At 37.8% G+C, this 21,474-nt stretch overlaps 1 protein-coding gene across 1 annotated transcript in view; it reads left to right on the top strand.

The window, feature by feature from the left end:
* The first annotated feature begins 1,408 nt into the window (after positions 1–1,408).
* Positions 1,409–21,474, top strand: part of vps37d (VPS37D subunit of ESCRT-I) — a 47,271-nt gene continuing 27,205 nt past the window's right edge. Inside the window, exons 1-2 of the mRNA XM_065284243.2 lie at positions 1,409–1,700; positions 18,414–18,585. Coding sequence (XP_065140315.1) covers positions 1,533–1,700; positions 18,414–18,585 — 340 coding nt within the window. The 5' untranslated portion in view covers positions 1,409–1,532. The remainder of the gene's footprint in view (positions 1,701–18,413; positions 18,586–21,474) is intronic.

The following is a 21,474-nucleotide window of genomic DNA, read 5'->3' as shown; positions in this document are numbered from 1 at the left end:
GTCGTCAGAGAAATCCACCAATAGAATCACACTTCGCGTCTGGGCTTTTTCTGTTGAACCCTGGGATTAGTAGTTCAAAGTCGTAACGCATATTAGTTTTATTTATAAAACCACAACTTTTACACTGCCTTGTTGTATTTCATTAAACTATTGTTTCTTTATTTTATCCTTATTTCGTTATTTTGTTGATTGTATTGTTTTAAATTTTATTTAAAATAACAAGTCGCATTGAATATAAAGTTGTTTATTTGAAAGTACATTATTATTCTTTTTTTTATAGGGTTTCACTTGCACAAAGACAGGGTATAGACATTTGCATAGACTCAATCATATATAAACAATAAAACCTTTGTTATTTGTTTTGCTTAAATTTATTGCATTATTTTGTATTGCCAGTATTTATACGATCTTTAGTATTTTTTCTAATAAATAAATAAAAAATACAAATCAATCCATTAGTCTGTTTAAACATAAATTGCAGGTTACTTTACATGTTTTTTTTCCCCGTTTTATTAAACTTCAACAAAACAGACATAGTTAAAGCACAGTCGAAATTTATAGTTTTTTATATAAATAAAAATATGCATTTTTTATTTTTATTGAACTTAAAAAAAAAAACAGAAATAGTTGAAGAACAGTCAAAATTAATAGTTTTTAATTTAAATAAAAATATGTTTTTTTTCTTTTTATTGAACTTCAACAAAACAGAAATAGTTGAAGCACAGTCAAAATTAATAGTTTGTAATGTAAATAAAATATACCTTAAATAAAAATGTCTTTTTTCTTTTTATTGGACAAAAAAAAAGGAAAATTAGGTGAAGCACAGTAAAAATTAATAGTTTTTAATTTAAATAAAAATATGTCTTTTTTCTTTTTATTGAACTTCAACAAAACAGAAATAGTTGAAGCACAGTCAAAATTAATAGTTTTTAATTTAAATAAAAGATGTCCTTAAATAAATATATGTCTTTTTTCTTTTTATTGAACTTCAACAAAACAGAAATAGTTGAAGCATAGTCAAAATTAATAGTTTTTAATGTAAATAAATAAAATATGTCTTTAACTAAAATATGTATTTTATTTTTTATTTTTATTAAGCTTCAACAAAACAGAAATAGTTGAAGCACAGTCAAAATTAATATTTTTTTTATTTAAATAAAATATATAAGAAAAGAATAAAATACTTATATTTACGTGGGATAAAATGACGTCAAAATGACATAAGCTTACCATCACGAATGGGGGTAATGTAAGGACAGTTGTAAGCTTTTATTTTCTATGTACGTGCTTAACGGCTGTTTTTTGTTTTGTTTTTGTTTTTAACCAAAGATACGGTTTTTATGAGACGTTCTACCTGCGACGATGTGGCGCCTCCTCGCGGCTGAATTTAAGACTCACAGGCTTGTAAACGTGTGCCATAATCTGTGAGCATTGTCTCAGTAAACAGTAGAGCTTCATGCCGACGAGTCTCGAGCTCCTCCAGCACCACTCCCGTCTTCACGTTTATCTGGCGCGAGCAGAATGGAAGTTAAATGGCAGGTAAACGGACTTGTTTAGTGCGAATCACGGGGACAGGAATGTCCCAGAAAAAGGACGTGAACTCTTACCCAGATGGGTACAGGGTCCTCAATACCAGTGAACTACGGGAGCTCCTTCAAGATGAAGACAAAATGAATCAGATCGTGCGACTCAGTGAAAAGGTATTTCTTCATTCATTACACGCGCACAATGCGAGCTGTTTCTTTACATACTTCTCAATTTCAGCCTTTGATCAAATATAGGTACTTGTACTTGTCATTTTAACACGTTGTGCCGATGTGTAGATTTTTCCTTCACCTTAAAGAAAGATCGTTTGATTTGTGCAACGTGCTGTGCATTACACGCCACCCCATACATCCATGATATAACGCCTCGTATCAGTGCACTGTATGGCAAACTGCATGACTTCCATGATGTAATAACGTTTCTTTAACAAATGTTTCTCGTAACATTCTTCATGATGATAAAAGTTTTTGCATGAAAGTAAGCAATACAATTAACTATTATATTACATAAGCAAAAACATGGTTTTATTATGATAAAAGTGTAGCAACCCTGTTTTTCTGCAGAATGATTTATGTTTTGTATTACCATACATTTAATACACATATTATGGCTAAACCATGGTGAGATCAAAGTAAATTTGTGGTTACTATAGTATAAAACCATAGTTAATCTTCTCGGCATATTATTTTTAAGATTATTAAAATGTAATGCTTTTTAAACCACTGAAATGTGTTACCGTGGTTAAAGTATGGCTACTGTAGTAAAACCATGTGAGTGAAATGTAAGAAATGTGACGCTTTAATAATTCACATTTTTGTGATTTTTCCCACTCGTTCACAGTTGATGTATTGAAACAGTGAGGATATATGAGAGCTCCCATTCATTGGCAGAAAATCCACTGATCCGGTGTCAGTTTAGACAGATATATGACATTTGAGATGTAATTTGCTGTAGCCTGACACCAGGTCGCTGCATGCCTCCAGTAAGCCGGACCGTGTTGTTTGAAATGCAAGGACAAATATGTTTGCGCTAGCTCTTAAATACAACCTCAATTTAATAAAATATGATATAGGGTTACTTAAAAATGAAAGGAACAATCCTCATGTTGTTCCGAACTGGTATGACCAAGACATTCATGGGAGACAAAAGATGCTTTGCGGGGTACAGTAACTTTCTCTAAGGAACATATGGAAATTCTGGAAATCTTGCCCTCCTCTAGTATTGAATCTCATTCAACTTTTAAAGACCTGCTGATGGCAAAATTGGTACAATGTGTACATTTTAAGTCTGTCATATTATCTTATTTAAAGATCTTGCTCAAACCAAAATAAACGACAAACAAGTAGCTGCAAATACAGAAACAACATGCATTGCAACATGCGTATTGCATGCATACTAATACCATTTAATGTGCACACGCTTGCTTAAGCAAATGCGTCTATATTTATTGATAACCATGCGTGAGAGTTGTGATGGGACCATAGAGGTCAAACTCCCAAAGGCTTGTGATCTGCAATGCACATCCCATTCCAATCACAAACGGGTCAATTCACGGGTCAACACGCCTTGACTTCTCCAAGGGCAACTGCAATGAATGGTTCACAATGGTCTGGTGAGCTGGATACAGTTATTGCTCTTGTATGCATGAGCTTCATTCCTTCACAAGAGACTGTGGTGTTTTTCCTAAATGGAAAATGCTCTGCAATACTCGCTGCTTTTTGCTATGAATAGCAATGAGGCAGCATTTATGGTTCACTTTATGTGCTCATTAGGGATACAAAGGCTTATTTCTTGATTTAATCAGTGTTAGATGCCTTTGGTCATTCATGGTTTATTGACCAAGCTGAACTATCTTGCACTAAACAGATGGTTAAACTGTATTTCGCTTGCACTGCACGCTCAATGCGTAAAGCCGTCATTAATCATACGGCTTCACACCATTGCTAATTTCTAGTGCTTCCAAATACAAAACATTGCATAGATCTGATTAATTGTCGCCTGATAAGTCCTAAACATATGTGATGTTAATAGATGATAAAAATCTAGGAAAAATTTACAGCAGATGGATATCGTCGTATTGCAAATGTTGTTACCCTATTCAGACAGCACTGCGACTACATATCACATGCGGTTTCGGCATAAAGAAGCTTTTATCGCCAGAGTATTGCGTTAGCATCATGAAAGGTCATATGTTCCTGCACAAAAGGTCATGGGTTCCAGCACGAAATGTCATAGGTTCGAACCCAGGAAACACTGATAAAAATGTATGCAGAACTGTAGAGTTTATGAGTTTAGTGTGTTCGGATTTCCCCATCAGTTCTATGATGTTTGAGAAATATAGAATGCAGGGGTGGGCGGTATGACCAAAAATCTGTTTCACGAAATGAATCATTTTATTTCAAAGTAAGGTGGGTCCCCTCGTCCCCCCCACTTCTCTAAGAACCTCGCAAATGTCTTTGTATTCCCGAGGGCACCTCAACAAAGAGAGAGCATATAATGGTCAGTTTTTCGGAAAAGAGACACTACACCAGGCCCGGAGTGGGACTCATTTTTTAGCCCTCAAGTTCCTTGCCTAATGCTGCGTTCAGACCAGCCACGGTAGAGGCATCAAGCGCGAGTGATTTCAATGTTAAGTCAATGTGAAGACACGTTGATGGGCGTCTAGAGGTCTTGCGTCGCGAATGAGGCGTTAAGCGCGGTGCGAATTGAGCGGTGCCGCCGGAAGCGCGCAAGTTGAAAAATGTGAACTTTGGCGGAAAAACACGCCACGTTAACCAATCAGGAGCTTGCTCTAGTAGTGACGTGATTACAGAAAGCGAGCAGAGTCACAGAAGCCCTTCCAATTACGTGAATTTTTCGCGTGAATGTCTCGATGACTAGAATTTCACGCGCGAATGAAGCGAGTAAAATCAAAATGTTCAAGCGACAAACTAGACGCGAATTTGAGGCCTTAAACGCGGCTTGTGTGAACCCACAGTTAGATCGGCCCACTGTTATGAATTTTGCCATAATCTTGCAGCTCTACCATTATACCACAGTTGTATAATTTTGAATAATTCAAAGGACCGCAGTGCTGAGTTAGCCACGCCCACTTATTTACATTCCGCGGTATGCACGGAATTAAAAATATGTTATTTCTGACCTTTTATTTCACAGTAACGGAAATAAAATTGCACAATTTATCATAATAATATCATAATATCAGGGTTTCCCGCAGCAATTTTCAGTTCGGGCGGCCCACCTAAGCTGGGATACCCTACCACCTTAACTAGGTCGTCCAAAAAAAAATTCCACCAAACGCCACATGGCTGAAATGAGAGAAAGACATGGTCTGTCAATGTCTGGAGGATAACTAGCCTGTTGATAAAACATTTAATTCATTAATAATCTAGTATGTGTTCATTTTCTGTCATAGTTTCTTCAAAATTGAGTTTTATTTGAGTGTTTTAAATAAAAATATTTTTATCATGACACATACGCCCCGCCCCTTTGATTGCCACGCCGCCGGCCCGCCCACCTGCAAAACCCTACCACCTTAACTAACACATTTTCTGCGGGAAACCCTGTAATATCATATAATTAATATTTTTAACTCTTTCGCCGTCAGTGTTTTTTTTTTTTTTAAGTTGCCAGCCAGGGCCAGCGTTTTTCATGATTTTCACAAAAGTTTAATGCCTTCCAGAAAATGTTCTTCTTTAAATATATAAACATACAATATACCAAATGAAAGAACAGACCCTCTGCTTTCAAACAAAAACGTTTCATCCTACCTTCAGTAGTTCTTTTGTAATCAGCTTTTGAATATGGGTAGGTTTCTGCAAAAACACCACATTTTGAGCAAAAAGCAGAGATGATTCCATTTTTGTGTCAGACTTTTCATAGAGATCCCATTCAGAGTGATCTTTAAAACAGACACGGACATGCAGCAGCTTGCCATAGGGCAATACTTCCAGGTTTAAAAAGTTGCGGAAGGGCGCCACCTAGTGGATAATATGTTGCGGAAAGCCGGAAAAACTCGTCATTGTCAGGGAAGCGTTTTCTCTTGATTGACGAGATATCTCGTCAATGGCGGCGAAAGAGTTAATATAGGCTATGTTATAATTCTTCGTTAATAATCTATTATTATATTTATTATGAACTTATTTAAAAAAAAAACTAAAAAGTATTATTGTATTGCATATCATATACTGCATAATTTAGCAAGTTAACGCATTTTCTCTCAGTTTCCTAGCCTGACTACGTCAGACTTCGTACTTCCACTCAATTTCATTTAGCTTCTGTACTAAGTCTGAGATATCTCCAATTAAAAGCATTTTCCACCGGCCTCAAGAAGGCCAGCCTAATCAACGAGAGCCGTGACGTAGATGCTAAGCGTGTGTTTACAGCGGAAGGTTGATGCTGGTGAGCCGGCGCATAACACACGTCATAACCAAACGTTATGTTATTGGCTTACGTTTACACCAATAATTTTAAACTTCAGACAAGCCGCCCCCACGAGAAGGTAAACGCTTATCAATTATGCCCAGCCAGACTTTGTCTATGAAGCGTAGCAATATAGCAGAGGATGGTTTTACCAGGCAATCAGTTTCCTCAAGCCCTACTGAATATGTTAATCCGTCAATTTACAGAAAGAGATTGAATTATTGATTTTATTGACAGCCCTAGTTTCATCTCAGTAGTCACTGTGGTTGTTTATTTGTTGCCTGTGTTGATTGTGAAACCAGAGGTCATGTGAGCCTGGTATCTTAATGGAGGTCAACGTTTTGATTGATCCAACCCTAGCCGGACCTACACCGTGCGTATCAAACAGGCTCTTTAAGGTATTCACCAGTTGTCGACCTCAAGCACTTTGTCTGTAAATTAGTTTTACGAACATTATATCATTCAGCCCACATGGTCTCCAGAGGACTTACATCTGCGCAGCTTATAAACAAGTCATACAGGCAGCTGCAAGCGGAAATAGACGGTCTGTGTCAATTCCTGTTTAGGGAAAATGCAAGCCATTTCGAACGCCCTCTGTACGTCCAGGGAATTAACATTCGCGTTAGAGAGGAAATGGGCCGACAACAGAGATACTGGAAAATCTAAACATAGACCTTCATTTTTAAGGGGCATAAGGACCCTGTTGCGCTCCAATGTTCCTCATCAAACCACAAGACATGCTCTCCAGCAGTGGCTGGACCTGGACATTTATTGGCTCCGTGTGACTTATGACGCATATGGCAGACTCAGCAATATGGGATACGGAGAGCTGGAGAGACAGCCTCAGGACTGTCTCTCTTACAATGTGGCCGAGTCATTAGAAGATTGATCACAGTGCTGTAAAAACTTAAAAGAGTGGTTTGGAGCATGTTTCTTTGCTGTCTTTGTGGAATGCAGCGATGCATCCTCTCCAAGACAAGCCACATCCTTTTTTGAATTTGCAAATGCTAAGATGATTTACTGGATGTTTTTGGTGACACAGAGGTTTTTAAAGAGATGTTTGTCTGAGGATTTGGATAAAAACCCAGAGATGTTTCGATTATCTGTAGCTCTGTCCCTAAATCTAGTAAGCTGTTTTCCTATACAGCAGCTTTAGGAATCATAAGACGATGTAAAAAGTGTTCTTAAAGGTAGGTAGCATAAGGGTCGGACCACACAGAATGCGTTTTCTTCGCAGTTTATGCGTGCAGAACGCCTTGCGCTTTTGCCGCCTGCCGCCACATGCACTTTTGCAAAAAAGTGACCCAATGTCATTTGCGGTTTTCCACTGTGCAATCGAATGCAGGGAGAGGCAGGAATTTCGTTTTGTTGACAGAAGTTTACGATGGCGAGGATTTGAAACCTTGCGTACATTGCGTACATGCGCATAGGGAGTATGTAAGCCATGGACATTAGGGTTTCCTGCAGAAAATGTGTTAGTTAAGGTGGTAGGGTTAGGCGTACGTGTCATGATGAAAATATTTTTATTAAAAACACTCAAATATAACTTAATTTTGAAGAAACTGAACACATACTAGATTATTAATAATTAAATGTTTTTACCTCTAACGGGAATAGTTGCATGATGAAGTGAAACTGAAGGGTTAATAAACACAAACTAAAGCAGATGTTGTAAACGGTGTGAAGCATGTCTGCGCTATTCTCCGAGATGCACTTGACGGCCTTTTGTGCAGCAATATATATATATATAATTTTTTTTTTTGGAAGACCTAGTTAAGGCGGTAGGGTTTCCCAGCTTAGGCGGGCCGCCCGAACTGCAAAATGCTGTAGGAAACCCTGGACATTATATACCTCATACACTGATGCTGCCTATTGGAGCTGACGTATCAGATCGGCCGCCATCTTGGATCCCCAATGCGTCCCCCTGCATTTATTTCTACTATGGTGTATCCCCAACTACAATAATCATAACTCCTTTAATTTTACCGGATTTTCACACGGTTTTGTTACACTTAAGTAACGTTACTTATGATAACATACTATTATATATGGTAAAGTAACCAAAATTATTGCTCAATCTTCCTTGTAAAAAGTTAATCCCATGCGATCTGGTATCAATACTGCGCTGGTTATCGCAACCGTAAGCTGCACAAAATATGGGCATATTTGCTCGCTCTACGTTGAGTCCGATTGACTCTGGTTGTAGCGTAGAGTGAGGAGACCCAACCAAAATGGCGGTGACGCTGGATTACCTTCCAGCTAGGGTGGCCATTCGTGCCAGTTCCGCCGGACACGTCCCGAACATGTTTTGGGGTTCGTTCTCCGGAAGTCGCATTGCTCGACCGCATACGTCATCGAGGTTCTCACATTTCAGTTAAAATACATTAGAAAATTAAGATCTATTTCTTTTAAGACATACAATCATTGTAGTTTCATTCTTACCTTGAAATGTAACGGTTGTTTTTCTGAAATTAAACCCGAAATATTAAACCTTGATGACGTATGCGGTCGACCAACGCGACTTCTGGAGAACAAACCCGAAAACATGTTCGGGACGTGTCCGGCGGAACTGGCACGAATGGCCAACCTACTTCCAGCACATCATGAGGCATCTTCGACCTCGGCGCACAATAACATCATCACTCCTGACTCCTCCCCCTCTCGCTCAAACTTCGTCAATATTACTGCACCTGAGGTCGAAGTGTTGCAAACTAAGTGCTCTTACGCCATACAATATAGTTATTTTTTATCTGCTTTAAAAATCGCCACGTTTTATTTTGTGCCACCATACTTACTAGGGGTGGGCAAAAAAATCGATTCTTAGATGAATCGCGATTCGGACGTGGGCCGATTCTGAATCGATTCACAAATGTCAAGAATCGATTCTTAAATGTTAGTTTACAAAATAACGTCACGTTATCAGAACCAAAAGGCGGAACTCAACTGGGGGAGCGGTGATGCACACGGACAACTTAAGAGAGCGCGCCCTGCAAGAGCGCATAGCCGAGCTTACAAGAGCAGAAGAGAAAGAACACTTTAAATGCTTGTAGGACTATACTGCATATATCTCTACATTGAATTTAGGGCTGTCACCATTACTCTATTCTTTTTGAGGAGTTTTAAAAAAAATCCTTGCGTACATGTCGAGTACTCCTTAAAATAGCGGAGATGCGGTTTAGTGAAACTAACAGTATTAGAAGCATACAAATCAGCGCTACGCTGCCTCTCTCTCCCTCTCGTTTGCTCGCTCACACACACCGTGCGTGTGAATCAGGAACTGCGTGAGGCAAGAATGCGCATCCATGTGAATTTTGGAAGTTAAAGACGACTGAGCTGCCGTGGCCTGGCAAAACACATTTGAGAAGAAAGGCTCAGCAACTCAAAAAGACCTGCATGTTTCACAATTACTCCAAAAGACCATAATGACAATTTTGCGCGTGGAGCAGCAGTTGTGCGATCTACCGGCATTGCCTTTGAGATTGACGTATTGTACACCCCTGCCCTAAACCATCCGCAGACTGTTTAGATATAACATGAATATACTTCTGTAAAAATATGCACATAGTTTGTTATTCAGTCGCTGGGTGCGCTGCATTATATAAATACAGTAATACTGCCAATCACTATGTATAATGATGATGATTAGACGCTTAACGTTCGTGGAAGTTAATGCCGGTTAACATATAGAATTAATATGTCACGTTAAATTAATATTTTTACTGGTTTTAATGTCTTACAACAGAAACAACACATGTATGTATATAAGAATGACATTATTTATCCCTAGTTGCATTAAAGTACAGTATATGACAGTTCAGAGACTAGCAAAAGCGCAAACATTAACCTGGCTTTGAAAGCAAATGCGACGTAATGACTTCACAGATATGCAAATTAGTACGTCAAGAATCGATTCTGAATCGAATCGGGACCCTAAGAATCGATTCTGAATCGATTCATGAGGGTCCAAGCGATTCCCACCCCTAATACTTACTCGTGTAACTACTCATGTAACAGTCTTTAAATGGGCAAACTTGGAAGTGTTTGGTGGCTTCTAAGTTCATCCCCGTTTGGATCCTAAGGAATGAATGGGGCTAGGCTAAATGCTAACACATTCACGACGCGCTGTATAAAGATCAAGTGCACGCATGGAAAAAAGATAGGCATGTAATAAATATTGAAAAACTGTGGTGTTTCCCTTTAAGGTGCCTTTAATTGACCAATATCTAATATCATTATATCTGGTCAAACAAAACACAATATTTTTGTACTATATATTTTGGATTGGATGAAGGTATATGATATTTCTCTCAGTGGTTTCTGCAAAGTGGAATACATGTTTGCATGCCAGTCAAAGCCTCATGTGAGACGTCACAGTCACCTTTATTAAAACGGCGTATGAATGGGTTTTCCTTCCTGTTTAAAAAGAATATACAGCTGTGCACCATGTGACCTGGTTGGAAAGCTTACATCTAACCTCAATGTGCATTTCTGGCAGATCTTCTGTTGCAAGGAAGAAGGCTCATATCAGACAATACAGACATTAACTCTATTGTCTCATCCCTTAGCCTATGTTCACAGACACTACGTGTAGTCATACTTATTGTTTTCCATTTTTAATTCTCATATAAATTAATCAAGTAGAATGCAATGCATTTAGCAAACAAGTCACATCTGGTGCAACATCCAAAATGAACTACTCTCACAACGGGGGGGTTTTAGTTGGATTCGCAAAAAATGTGGCATTTTTGACTGACTAAACTTTAATAGCGATGCATAATTAACACTGCGTGCTTTTGGGATATGCTCCTGTTTGAGTATTGGATAAATGTTCATGTTTAACCATCCATGTGAAGTTTAAGAAAGAACATTGGGTTCTGCTAGGCAGAAGGGTAATTTATAAGCGTCGGATGAAAACAAATTAGATTTGCAAAGGAGGTAAGAGAAACTCGGTTTAAATTATGAGTGAGAACTTTTGGAAAATATATCTAATTCATTACCCATTTGTCATCCTGCTTAGATCCATGTAATGAATCTATAAGAGATCACACATTCGCCTAGTGGCCGTCAACATCTGTATCATCTTTAAATAGATTCACAAACTTGAAGTGATTCTTTGGAAAGACATCAAGCTTTTGATTTACAGTGAAACCATGAAATTGCTGGAGGATATAGAAAGTTGGCCGTGTTGCTGTAATGTAAAACGGTCAGCGGACAACATCCTGGCTGTATCTAACAAATCACAGCTGTAACCCTTACAATAACCGGTTATCATTGGGAAATGATGGAAATTGTTGGGCTTAGTTGTTAGGGCATTGCATTAGCAGCGTAAACCGTGAAGGTTTGATTCTAAAGGAACACAAATGCCGATAAAAAAAAATGTTTGCCCTTGATTGTACTGCAAGTCCCTTTGGATTAATGCATCTGCCAAATGCATAAATGTAATGTTTGGAATCTACCCTAGGACCAAAAGTACTCCATTTGAGTTAATGTTTTGCGCAGGCATGAATGCTTTGCTCACCATGTGTTCATGCATTACGCTAGCAGCACCAAACTTCAATACTTAGGGGGTCAATAATAGAGTTACTGTGCCAGTTTGGACAACTGACAATGCAACAATGTGTGAAATTAAAATTTATATTACATGCTTAAATTTGGCAAATGCTTTTGTCCATTTAATTTTTTTATCAGAATGTATGTTCATTGGGATCGAACGCATGATCTTCCAAGAATGAAATGTTCTAGCAAGTGAGATACAGTAACACAAATCAATGACTATGTTTGCATGTACACCAATAATGCGATTATTTCCAGTAATCAGAGTGAGGACTTTACATGACTGAAGTTAACCTGTTACCTCCTGTTTACATGTAGTTTTTATTTTCTGATTATTCACACGTAGTCCAATGCTGAGTACAAATGATGAACTCACATATACTGTCCACTGTTTTAATCTACTTACAGAATATGACAAACATGATCCTATGGACATATGTGGTTATGCAATGCAGGGTTCCCACGGGTCCTTGAAATCCTTGAAAGTTTGTGAATCTGGAGGAAAAAATTCATGGCCCTGGGAAGTTTTTGAAAATATACTTGCATAGATACAGATCATTGAAAGTGCTTGAATCTATTTTATGCAAGAAGTTTTCAAAAAAAAAAAAAAAAATTCATATTATTCCCTGTGTAGTGTAGGATAATATCATAAAAATTCTTGACTTTTTAAGCACACGTGCTAAACTGTTCGCTTTAAATGCTTATATCTTCTGTATGTCGATTCATACCAAAATGCTTTTTTGCATAGTTGTGTTTGACACATGAAAACGTCTCGGGTTACGTATGTAACTGTTGTCCCCTGAGAAGGGAACGAGACGCTGCGTCTCCCTTGCCATACTTCCTGCGTCCCTGTAACGCCGTCTTTGGCAATATTTCAGATAGCGATATACTTCCTGGCTCCCACGTCACCCTGTCTTTGTGGTTAAGCCTCACCATTGGTTGAATTTCATATATACATACAGACGCACTTACCCCTGGAGGCGTCCCCAAAGTGTCACTTCAGTGACGCAGCACGAGTTCCCTAGAAAGGGAACTGTAACAATGTATCTTAAAAGGTAACACGATGTAACCTTGCTCCCACCTGAAATGTGTCCCCACATTTAGTCCTTGAATTTGAGGGTATTGGACCTGGAAAGTCCTTGAAAGGTCCTTGAATTTTAAGTTAGCGAAGGTGTGGGAACCCTGGAAATGGCAACAGGAATATTATGACAGTGCCTGTAACCGTTTTATACGCTACTGTGGTGTTATGTGAGCTGTTTCTGGATGAACTTCAGTTATTGCGCTATAGATGCGATTTAAAGCGTTTAAATGGACGCATACTGCAATTAAAAACTGCGTACGCCACCTCTTTTAATACAATTATACTGCGATTATGAGCTTATTTGCATTTTTTCCCAAAGTATTGTGTTTACATGATATAAGATATAATCGCAATATTCAATCCCTGAAAAAAAAAAAAAACGGGATTATGCCATCGCATGATTTAACGCATAATCAGCTAGTCCGCATATTTATGCAGGGGACACATTTTTTCAAATACGCTGCACTTTCGCAGCATACATTTCAGATTTCCGTGCGCAAAATATGCTGGGCTTGCATGATTTCATAACCCCGCATTTTCGTTGCAAAAATCACATATATCTTAGCAGAAAGTTGAAAATTTTGCATCTACCTCACACAATTGCAGCCATGTCCCATGTTGCCATGGGAACGTTATGAAGTGACGTGATTATGTGACTTAAACATCATTGACAAGCTGCAAACAGTTTTTGCAAGTTCCCGCAATTTCATCATTGCATAAATATTTTTAAGAAAACGTGCTGCAAGATCTAGGATTTTTGCCCGCAACAATCACAAAAAAATGCCGCGTTCTGAAAGGACTGAATATTGTCAAAATCCCATTATAATTGCATTATGAGGGTGCATGTAAATGTGGTCAATTTTGCGTAGCTAGAAACATATACGGTAACATTTTTGTGTAAAGTTGATCTGGGCATTACCCTATTGCTGCGTTCCCACCAGAAGCGAATTGAATTATTTGCGCGAGTAGATTACTTACAAAGTCAATGCAAGACGTGAATAGATGCGAATTCACGCCGGGCAATGCGGATGACACTAATTGGGTTGCGCAATTGTCATATCAAGTTTTTGTGGCAAAAATGATGACATAACCAAATACAAGTTTATTTTGGCTAGAAATTGGTAATTCATAGCCTCACTATATGGTAAAATGACTGCTATTGCGTGCTGGGTAGTCAAACTATATTTATTCAATTTATAGCCAATGTGCATTCAGTATTCAGAGCTTTGTGTTTTACATTTTCCAGTGGATTCATCATCACGCAGAACTGATGCATATAATTTTGAAATCACTTAGCATTATGCAGTCATTCTCTCTCCTGGAGGCGTCTTATGGAAAGCACAACACACAACAGCAAAGATGCATTAACATGCAATTTACAACCAGTTATGCAGGTTAAATAAAGCAAATGAAAAGTTCAAGTGATTTAAAAGAACCCTGCAAAACCTTAACCATCCTCTCTGATCACACAAGCTGTTTTGAGTTATTACAAGCAGATCCAATTTTGTCATCTTCAAAATAATCTATCAAGCACGACGGCCGAACAGATTTCATAACGGATGCGCCACCAGTGGGAATATCACCCGTCATGTTTGAGGGTCTCGCACTGGAATAACAAGAAAGACAGAATATTCATAGAGCGAATAAATCATTAATCCTCTTATACGCTCGGCTAAGCGCAGTCAGGCACCTGAAGTCCTGAAATGCATAAACTGGCAGTTAATTTTCCTTACAGCAACAGGAAAAGATAAATGACGTGAATTTCAGCAGGACCCAAACCCTCGCTCCGCCTCGGTTACAGTGAAAGTAGCTGTCTGTGGTTTCAACTGATGTCTGAGAGTTTGCAAATGCTTTCCATGAGGACATTGGTTTGGACGCGTTTCTGTGGTTGGAGTCATTCAGTGGTCGGGGAGGACAATCCGAATGACGAGCTTTTCTTTAAAAAGTTGATTTTTTTTCTAACCCATTCCTTGTTTTATTGTAATTAAACAACATGTGGCAGACTGAGGCGGTTGGTTAATGAAGCATTTTCTCAATGCCTCTCCAGGCTATGTTCCCATTTTAAAACACAGTCTGGAAGAGTTCTCATTTGCATATGTAGAAAAATATTGTAGGAATATTTGAATATTGAATGATGTTGAATTGATTTGCGAGATATCTTTAGCTTTTTTTTATGATGCCCGAATGTGTTTATTATATAACGTTTCACTGGAATATTTTATATTCCACTTGTGGTTTGACTTTGACTAAGCTTTTCTGTCTCTGTAATTAATTGTGAATGTAAAATCGCTACCAATATGGGATTTAAAGGTACAGTTTTCCTTGACCTTATGTTGCTTCTAGCCTGTATATCTTTCCATCTCCTGTTAAACACAAACGGAGAAGTTTAGCTATGTTTGAGCTAGTCTCCTCCCATGGATGAAGAGGGGGTGACAACCATTGGCTTTCAAGAGTTTAATAAAAATGAGTCTAAATTATTTGTTTGCCATATTCCAGGTTTCTAACATTTTAAATGATGACTTTATGTAACACTTTTTGGTTCCTCAGACCTTTAAGTCATAGGTTCTTTGACTTTTTTTTGAAAATATGCTCATTTTCCAGCTCCCCTAGAGTTAAACATTTGATTTGTACCTTTTTGGAATCCATTCAGCTGATCTCCGGGTCTGGTGGTAGCACTTTTAGCATAGCTTAGCATAATCCATTGAATCTGATTAGACCATTAGCATTGCGCTAAAAAATACTAAAGAATTTTCGATATTTTTCCTATTTAAAACTTGACTCTTCTGTAGTTACATTGTGTACTAAGGGCAACGGAAAATTAAAAGTTGCGATTTTCTAGGCAGATATGGTTAGGAATCATACTCTCATTTTGGCGTAATAATCAAGGACTTTGCTGCCGTAACATGGCTGCAGGTGGCGCAATGATATTACGACTCACCTGAAAATAGTCCCCTTAGTAAATTAAATTTTTGGGCAGTGCGTAATATCACTACGTCTGCTGCAGCCATGTTACGGCAGCAAAGTCCTTGATTATTATGCCAAAATGATAGTATAGCTACTAGCCATATCGGCCTAGAAAATTGCAACTTTTATTTTTTGTCAGTGTTAGTACACGATGTAACTACAGAAGAGTCAAGTTTTAAATAGGAAAACTATCGAAACTCTTTGGTCATTTTTAAGCGCGATGCTAATGGTCTAATCAGATTCAATGGATTGTGCTAAGCTATGCTAAAAGTGGCACCGCCAGACCCAGAGATTGTTGGCTATTTCTATTTGTTTATTTTATTGTAGGAAACTTCGCTATAAATAACTAATTTTATGTAACATAAATAACAGAAAGTTAATCAGGTTTTAAAATACTTGCGGTTAAGTAAGTGATTGAAACTTTATTTTGGGGTGAACTTTTCTTTTAAAGCTAAATCTTTGTCAACTTAACCAAAATGCTGAATGTCTTTATTCAGCCGTAGATATGGGCTCATATCCAGTTCCCACTGTTCTAACTTTTCCCGGCAAGTCAATTGTATTGGCCAAAGCACTCATTCATGTTAAAATCAAGCTACAGGCTATTACTTTCCCTTTCTTAGTCTTATAGGCTTATCTGTCTTGGATATGGATTTTGTGCCCGCAAACACAGAGATGCATTACAGCGCAACCTTGTATGACCCATGAGGATTTAGATATATTGAGTTGCATTATTCACTCTTGTCTGCACGACTGAGATTTTGTATTCCTGTTTTTTTTGCAGATTGACCTTAATAGTCTTAATAGTGTTTGATGATCTGCATTCTTAACACAGTCACAAACCTGTCAATATTGGGATTTGAAAATAAGGGAAAAACCCCAAACCCTAAAATACCTATTTTAACATTTTGCTAAATCATTTTTTTTATAAAAACATTTAAACTGGATGAAGGCGGGAAAGAATGGTAAAATACGGCAAATATCGGGAAAAACAGGAGGGTTGACGGCATAGGCTATGCCGTCATTGCAGAATTGCATAAATTTATTCAAAAATAACTTTAAAAAGTGGCCAAAAGTGAACTTTGAACAATGGAAAACTTTGCTTTTTATTCAAATATTTTAACAAAGATGCATTAAAGAATTTTGTATGCATGCTGCATTTGTGTGTTTGGAGTATAAACTGAAGCTTAGCTTTTTAAGGAGGTTAAATAAAACCCAGATTCCCTAATACAGTGGTTCTCAAACTGGGGGCCGTGAGATGGTGCCAGGGGGGCCCCAGCTTTATGACATCTTATAAAATATATTATATAAATATATCTTAAATTCTGTGTAGTTAAACCTAAAAAATAAGGCTACTAACCAACAGCACTACTTTGTATAATTTTATGTTTTTTTTATTTAAAATGTTAAATTTGAGAACCGCTTTTCATTGTGGGGACCGCACACAATGGGGGGCGCACGCTGAAAAGGTTTGAGAACTACTGCCCTAATAGACTGTGGGCTGCCTTTTTGCCAAATTATTTTGTCCGAAAAAAAGGATCTTAAAGTGCATGCATTTTGTCCAATTTGTGCCATGGACCTCATATTTTGATTGTTTAATCTAACCTGAGGGGGATTAAAAGAATGCCCCCCACCACCACTTCTACTTTTGGCAACTTCTGTACATGGGTTGGCAACTGCAAGTGAATAACAGTGCAAAGAAAAGCTTGAAAATCATGTGGAAGAAATGTTCTTAAAGTTGGCAAAAAAATTTAAAGGGAAACCGTAGGAGGTTTTTTTCATGAAACACAAACAGCGATCCTTGGCAGAATATTGATATTCATTGCTTAAGACTGTGAAACAGATTTAAAATGTTACATTTCTGAAGATGATCAGTGTTATTATGTTGGTAGTATTTATTTCTTTTAACTAAAATGTCTTTCATCTCCAGCTGTTGTGTTTAGGCTTTGAGTTTGATTGATGTATACGACATTCAGCCTGCTGCCATGTTGATTCCAAAGCTTTAAACCTATTGTTATACAATGCGCAATGTGTACATAAAATCTGTTTTGTTATTAGCGCGCGTGATTTCAATGTCAATGTAAAGACGCATTGACGCGCATCTGGAGGTCTCACGGCGAATTCGAATGGTGCGAATTGTGCGTTGCTGCGGGAAACGTACGAGTTAAATAAATTGAACTTTGGCAGAAAAATTGGCCACGTTAACCAATCAGGAGCTTGCTCTAGTAGTGACTTGATAACAGAAAGCGAGCGGAGTCGCAGAAGCCCCTCCCATGATGCGAATTTCCGCGTGAATGTCTCGATAACTTGAATTTCACGCGTGGCTTTCACGCAAGAATGAAGCGAGTAAACTCCAAATGTTTAAGCGGGCAAACTAGGCGTAGTAGACGTGAATTTGACGCCTCAAACGCGGCTGGTGTGAACTCACAGTAACAATACTTGCACAACGAACTCACGTAAATAGCTTGTTATCAAGTCAATCTTATGTTATTAAGTCAACGTTCATGTCTTAAAAAACATAACGGAGAATGTTTATGTGCTATACAAACTTGAGATGTATACTGTCATAAAATATTGTATTGTATGTTTTAAAGAAATGTAAACATGCTTACAACATGAGAAATTAGCGATTAGCCAACATGTCAGATATTATGTACACAATGCGCTATTCTCATCTCAAATTAGGTCATATGTTCCTTCTAATTTTAACAATCCACATTTTCTGGGGTTCTTTTACCAGCATCCTGATACAAAACAATAGGTTTAAAGCGCATGCTCTGGACGTCCATGTTTGAATACAAAGTGGTAATTTGTTGAGTCGAGTTTTGTGTAACTGGCGGTTTGTGTTCAGTTCCAGGAGCTACAGCTGGACAGAGAAACCCTGCTAGCGACCAATCGGAGTCTCGCAGAAGAGAGCCTGTCACACCGCCCGCACCTTCAAAACGGCAAGCTCCGATTGGCTGCAAAGTACAAGGAGCTGGCGGAGCTGACCGCGGCTTGCAGGGAAAAGCAAAGCAAACTTGGTGCGTACAGATTTGAGCTCTTTAGCAGCAGACCTGCTACGAATGCACATCGGACAAAAGTTAAAGGAATATTCCATTTTCTTAAAAGAAAAATCCAGATAATTTACTCACCACCATGTCATCCAAAATGTTGATGTCTTTCTTTGTTCAGTCGAGAAGAAATTATGTTTTTTGAGGAAAACATTCCAGGATTTTTCTAATTTTAATGGACTTTAATAGAGCCCAACATTTAACACTTAACAGTTTTTTTCAATGGCGTTTCAAAGGACTATAAATGATCCCAAACGAGGCATAATGGTATTATCTAGCAAAACGATTGTCATTTTTGACAATAAAAATAACAAATATACACTTTTAAAGCACAACTTCTCGTTTAAATCCGGTCGTGATGCGCGAACGTGACCCCACGCAATACGTCATGACGTCAAGAGGTCACAGAGGACGAACGCGAAACTCCGCCCCAGTGTTTACAAGTGTGTTGAAAGAGGACCGTTCCTACGTTGTTGTATGTCAACTGATACTAATTAATGTCTTTGTGTCCGTTTATTGTTTACAATGGTCCGCAAATGTGCGTTTTATATATGTAACACGTGACCTCCTTATGTCACTAAGCATTTACGTTAGGTCGCGCTGGACCGGATTACGACGAGAAGTTGTGCTTTAAAAGTGTATATTTGTTATTTTTATTGTCAAAAATGACAATCGTTTTGCTAGATAAGACCCTTATGCCTCGTTTGGGATCGTTTATTGTCCTTTGAAACTCCGTTGAAAAAAACTGTTAAGTGTTGAGTTAAATATTAAATGTTGGGCTCTATTAAAGTCCATTAAAATGAGAAAAATCCTGCAATGTTTTCCTCAAAAAACATAATTTCTTCTGGACTGAACAAAGAAAGACATCAACATTTTGGATGACATGGTGGTGAGTAAATTATCTGGATTTTTCTTTTAAGAAAATTGAATATTCCTTTAAACATTTTAATGTTGTCTAAACTAATACACTTTTGTATCTAAGCGCATGTTTTTCTCTTCAATTTGTTCATGTAGGGGCGAAAGAAAATGTTGTTGGATACGAGTATCGTGAGACTTTTTTAAGATGTCAAATAAATCTTTTTTGTCCCCAGAGTACGTATGTGAAGTTCTAGCTCAAAATACCGTATAGATAATAGCATGTTAAAATTGCCACTTTGTAGGTGTGAGCAAAAATGTGGCGTTTTTGGGTGTGGCCTTTTAAATGCAAATGAGCTGATCTCTGCACTAAAAGCCAGTGCCGTGGTTGGATATTGCAGATTAAGGGGCGGTATTTTCCCTCTCTGACATCAGAAGGGGAGCCTAATTTCAATGTCCTATTTATTCACATGCTTGCAGAGAATGGTTTACCAAAACTAAGTTACTGGGTTGCTCTTTTTAATTTTTTCTAAGTTGATAGAAGTACTAGGGACCCAATTATAGCACTTAAATATGGAATAACTCAGATTTTCATGATATGTCATAGAGCTGCAACTATCGACTATTTTTTCAACCGATTAATCTATCGATTATTTTTTCGATTAATCGAATAGTCTAATGATTTTTTTATACATATAATTCCCCAACAAATAATAAATGTAACATCTGCCATTAACGCCAACATTTTATTTAAGCATTTTCTTAATTAAACAAACACACAAACCAAAATTTTCAACATGAAAAATAAAGTGGCAGTGCCACTTTAAAAGAGGCATTATTCACCTTAAACAATAAAATAGGCATATATTAATATTTTAAACATTAGTTTATGATTAGTACATGCATTAACTCAGCATTAGTTCAGACTGAAGTAAAAATAAGTTCATTGTGATTCATGAACCCTTATATAAGATGTAATGGTTATATTATTACTGTTAATATTATTACTATTAGTAGTACTGCATTCTCATTTAACTTTAACATTTAACTTTTCTTAAGTTCCGGGTAAAAAACAAGTTCAGTTAGTATGATCTTCTAATATTTTATAAACAGCGTTTACGCCGCTGTTACTTTAAATAAACGCATGTCAGGAATACCTTACAAGACGAGCTTCTGTAATATCTGCGCACATATTCGCAAAAAAGACGTTCATTGGGAACTCCGCACTGCCAGCTGGCTTTCAGTGCACGCGGGCACATGCCTATCAGTTCTCAATGTGACAGTAACTTATTATTTCATAACTTCTTAATATAAAAAACATGTCCTGCTCTTTATTTACTGTTTCAACATACTGCCCAGAAGCGATGCAATGTCACGTCTGTCAGGCGTCTCGCAGCTCGTATTAAACGAAGATGTAAACGCAGCTGTATTAAGCACAATATGTATTGATTCTATTGTTTATAGAGTAAGTATAAAAACTTACTGTAATAGTTCAAATTCTTACGCTGACGTCTCGTCATTTTGAGGTCGGAGAGCTCCAGGTTTTCTTCTTTTAAGATGATCATACACAGGTGTTGCGCTGCTGTGGTATGCCATTTCAGTTTTACACAGTATGTGTTTTATTTGGTCTCTGCTTAAAGTATTCCCACACTTTTGATCGCGTTCTGTCTGTTTGGTACTTGTATCACCCGGTCGGAGCTGAAGCCGCCTTCATTTCAAAATGTAAACAGTGCGACGCATCGACGCATTTCCGGCAAATCGACGTAATTACGTAATCGACGTAATCGACTACGTCGACGCGTCGTTCCAGCCCTATATGTCACCCTTTAACAATAGTAGCGATTCTTTCATAAAAGATTCATTGGAGTTGTTTCGTTTTGAGTTTACGTCGCAACCACCATATAGCATTCTTCTCTGAACTTAAACAGTGACAGAATGTACTTGCATGCTAAGATTTGCTTATGGTGGTGTGTTCTCAATGACAGCTTTCTTAAAATTATCCTA

The sequence above is a fragment of the Paramisgurnus dabryanus genome, chromosome 5, assembly GCF_030506205.2.
Source record: "Paramisgurnus dabryanus chromosome 5, PD_genome_1.1, whole genome shotgun sequence".
In the NCBI taxonomy this organism is placed as follows: domain Eukaryota; kingdom Metazoa; phylum Chordata; class Actinopteri; order Cypriniformes; family Cobitidae; genus Paramisgurnus; species Paramisgurnus dabryanus.
This window is presented reverse-complemented; position numbering and strand designations above follow the sequence as displayed.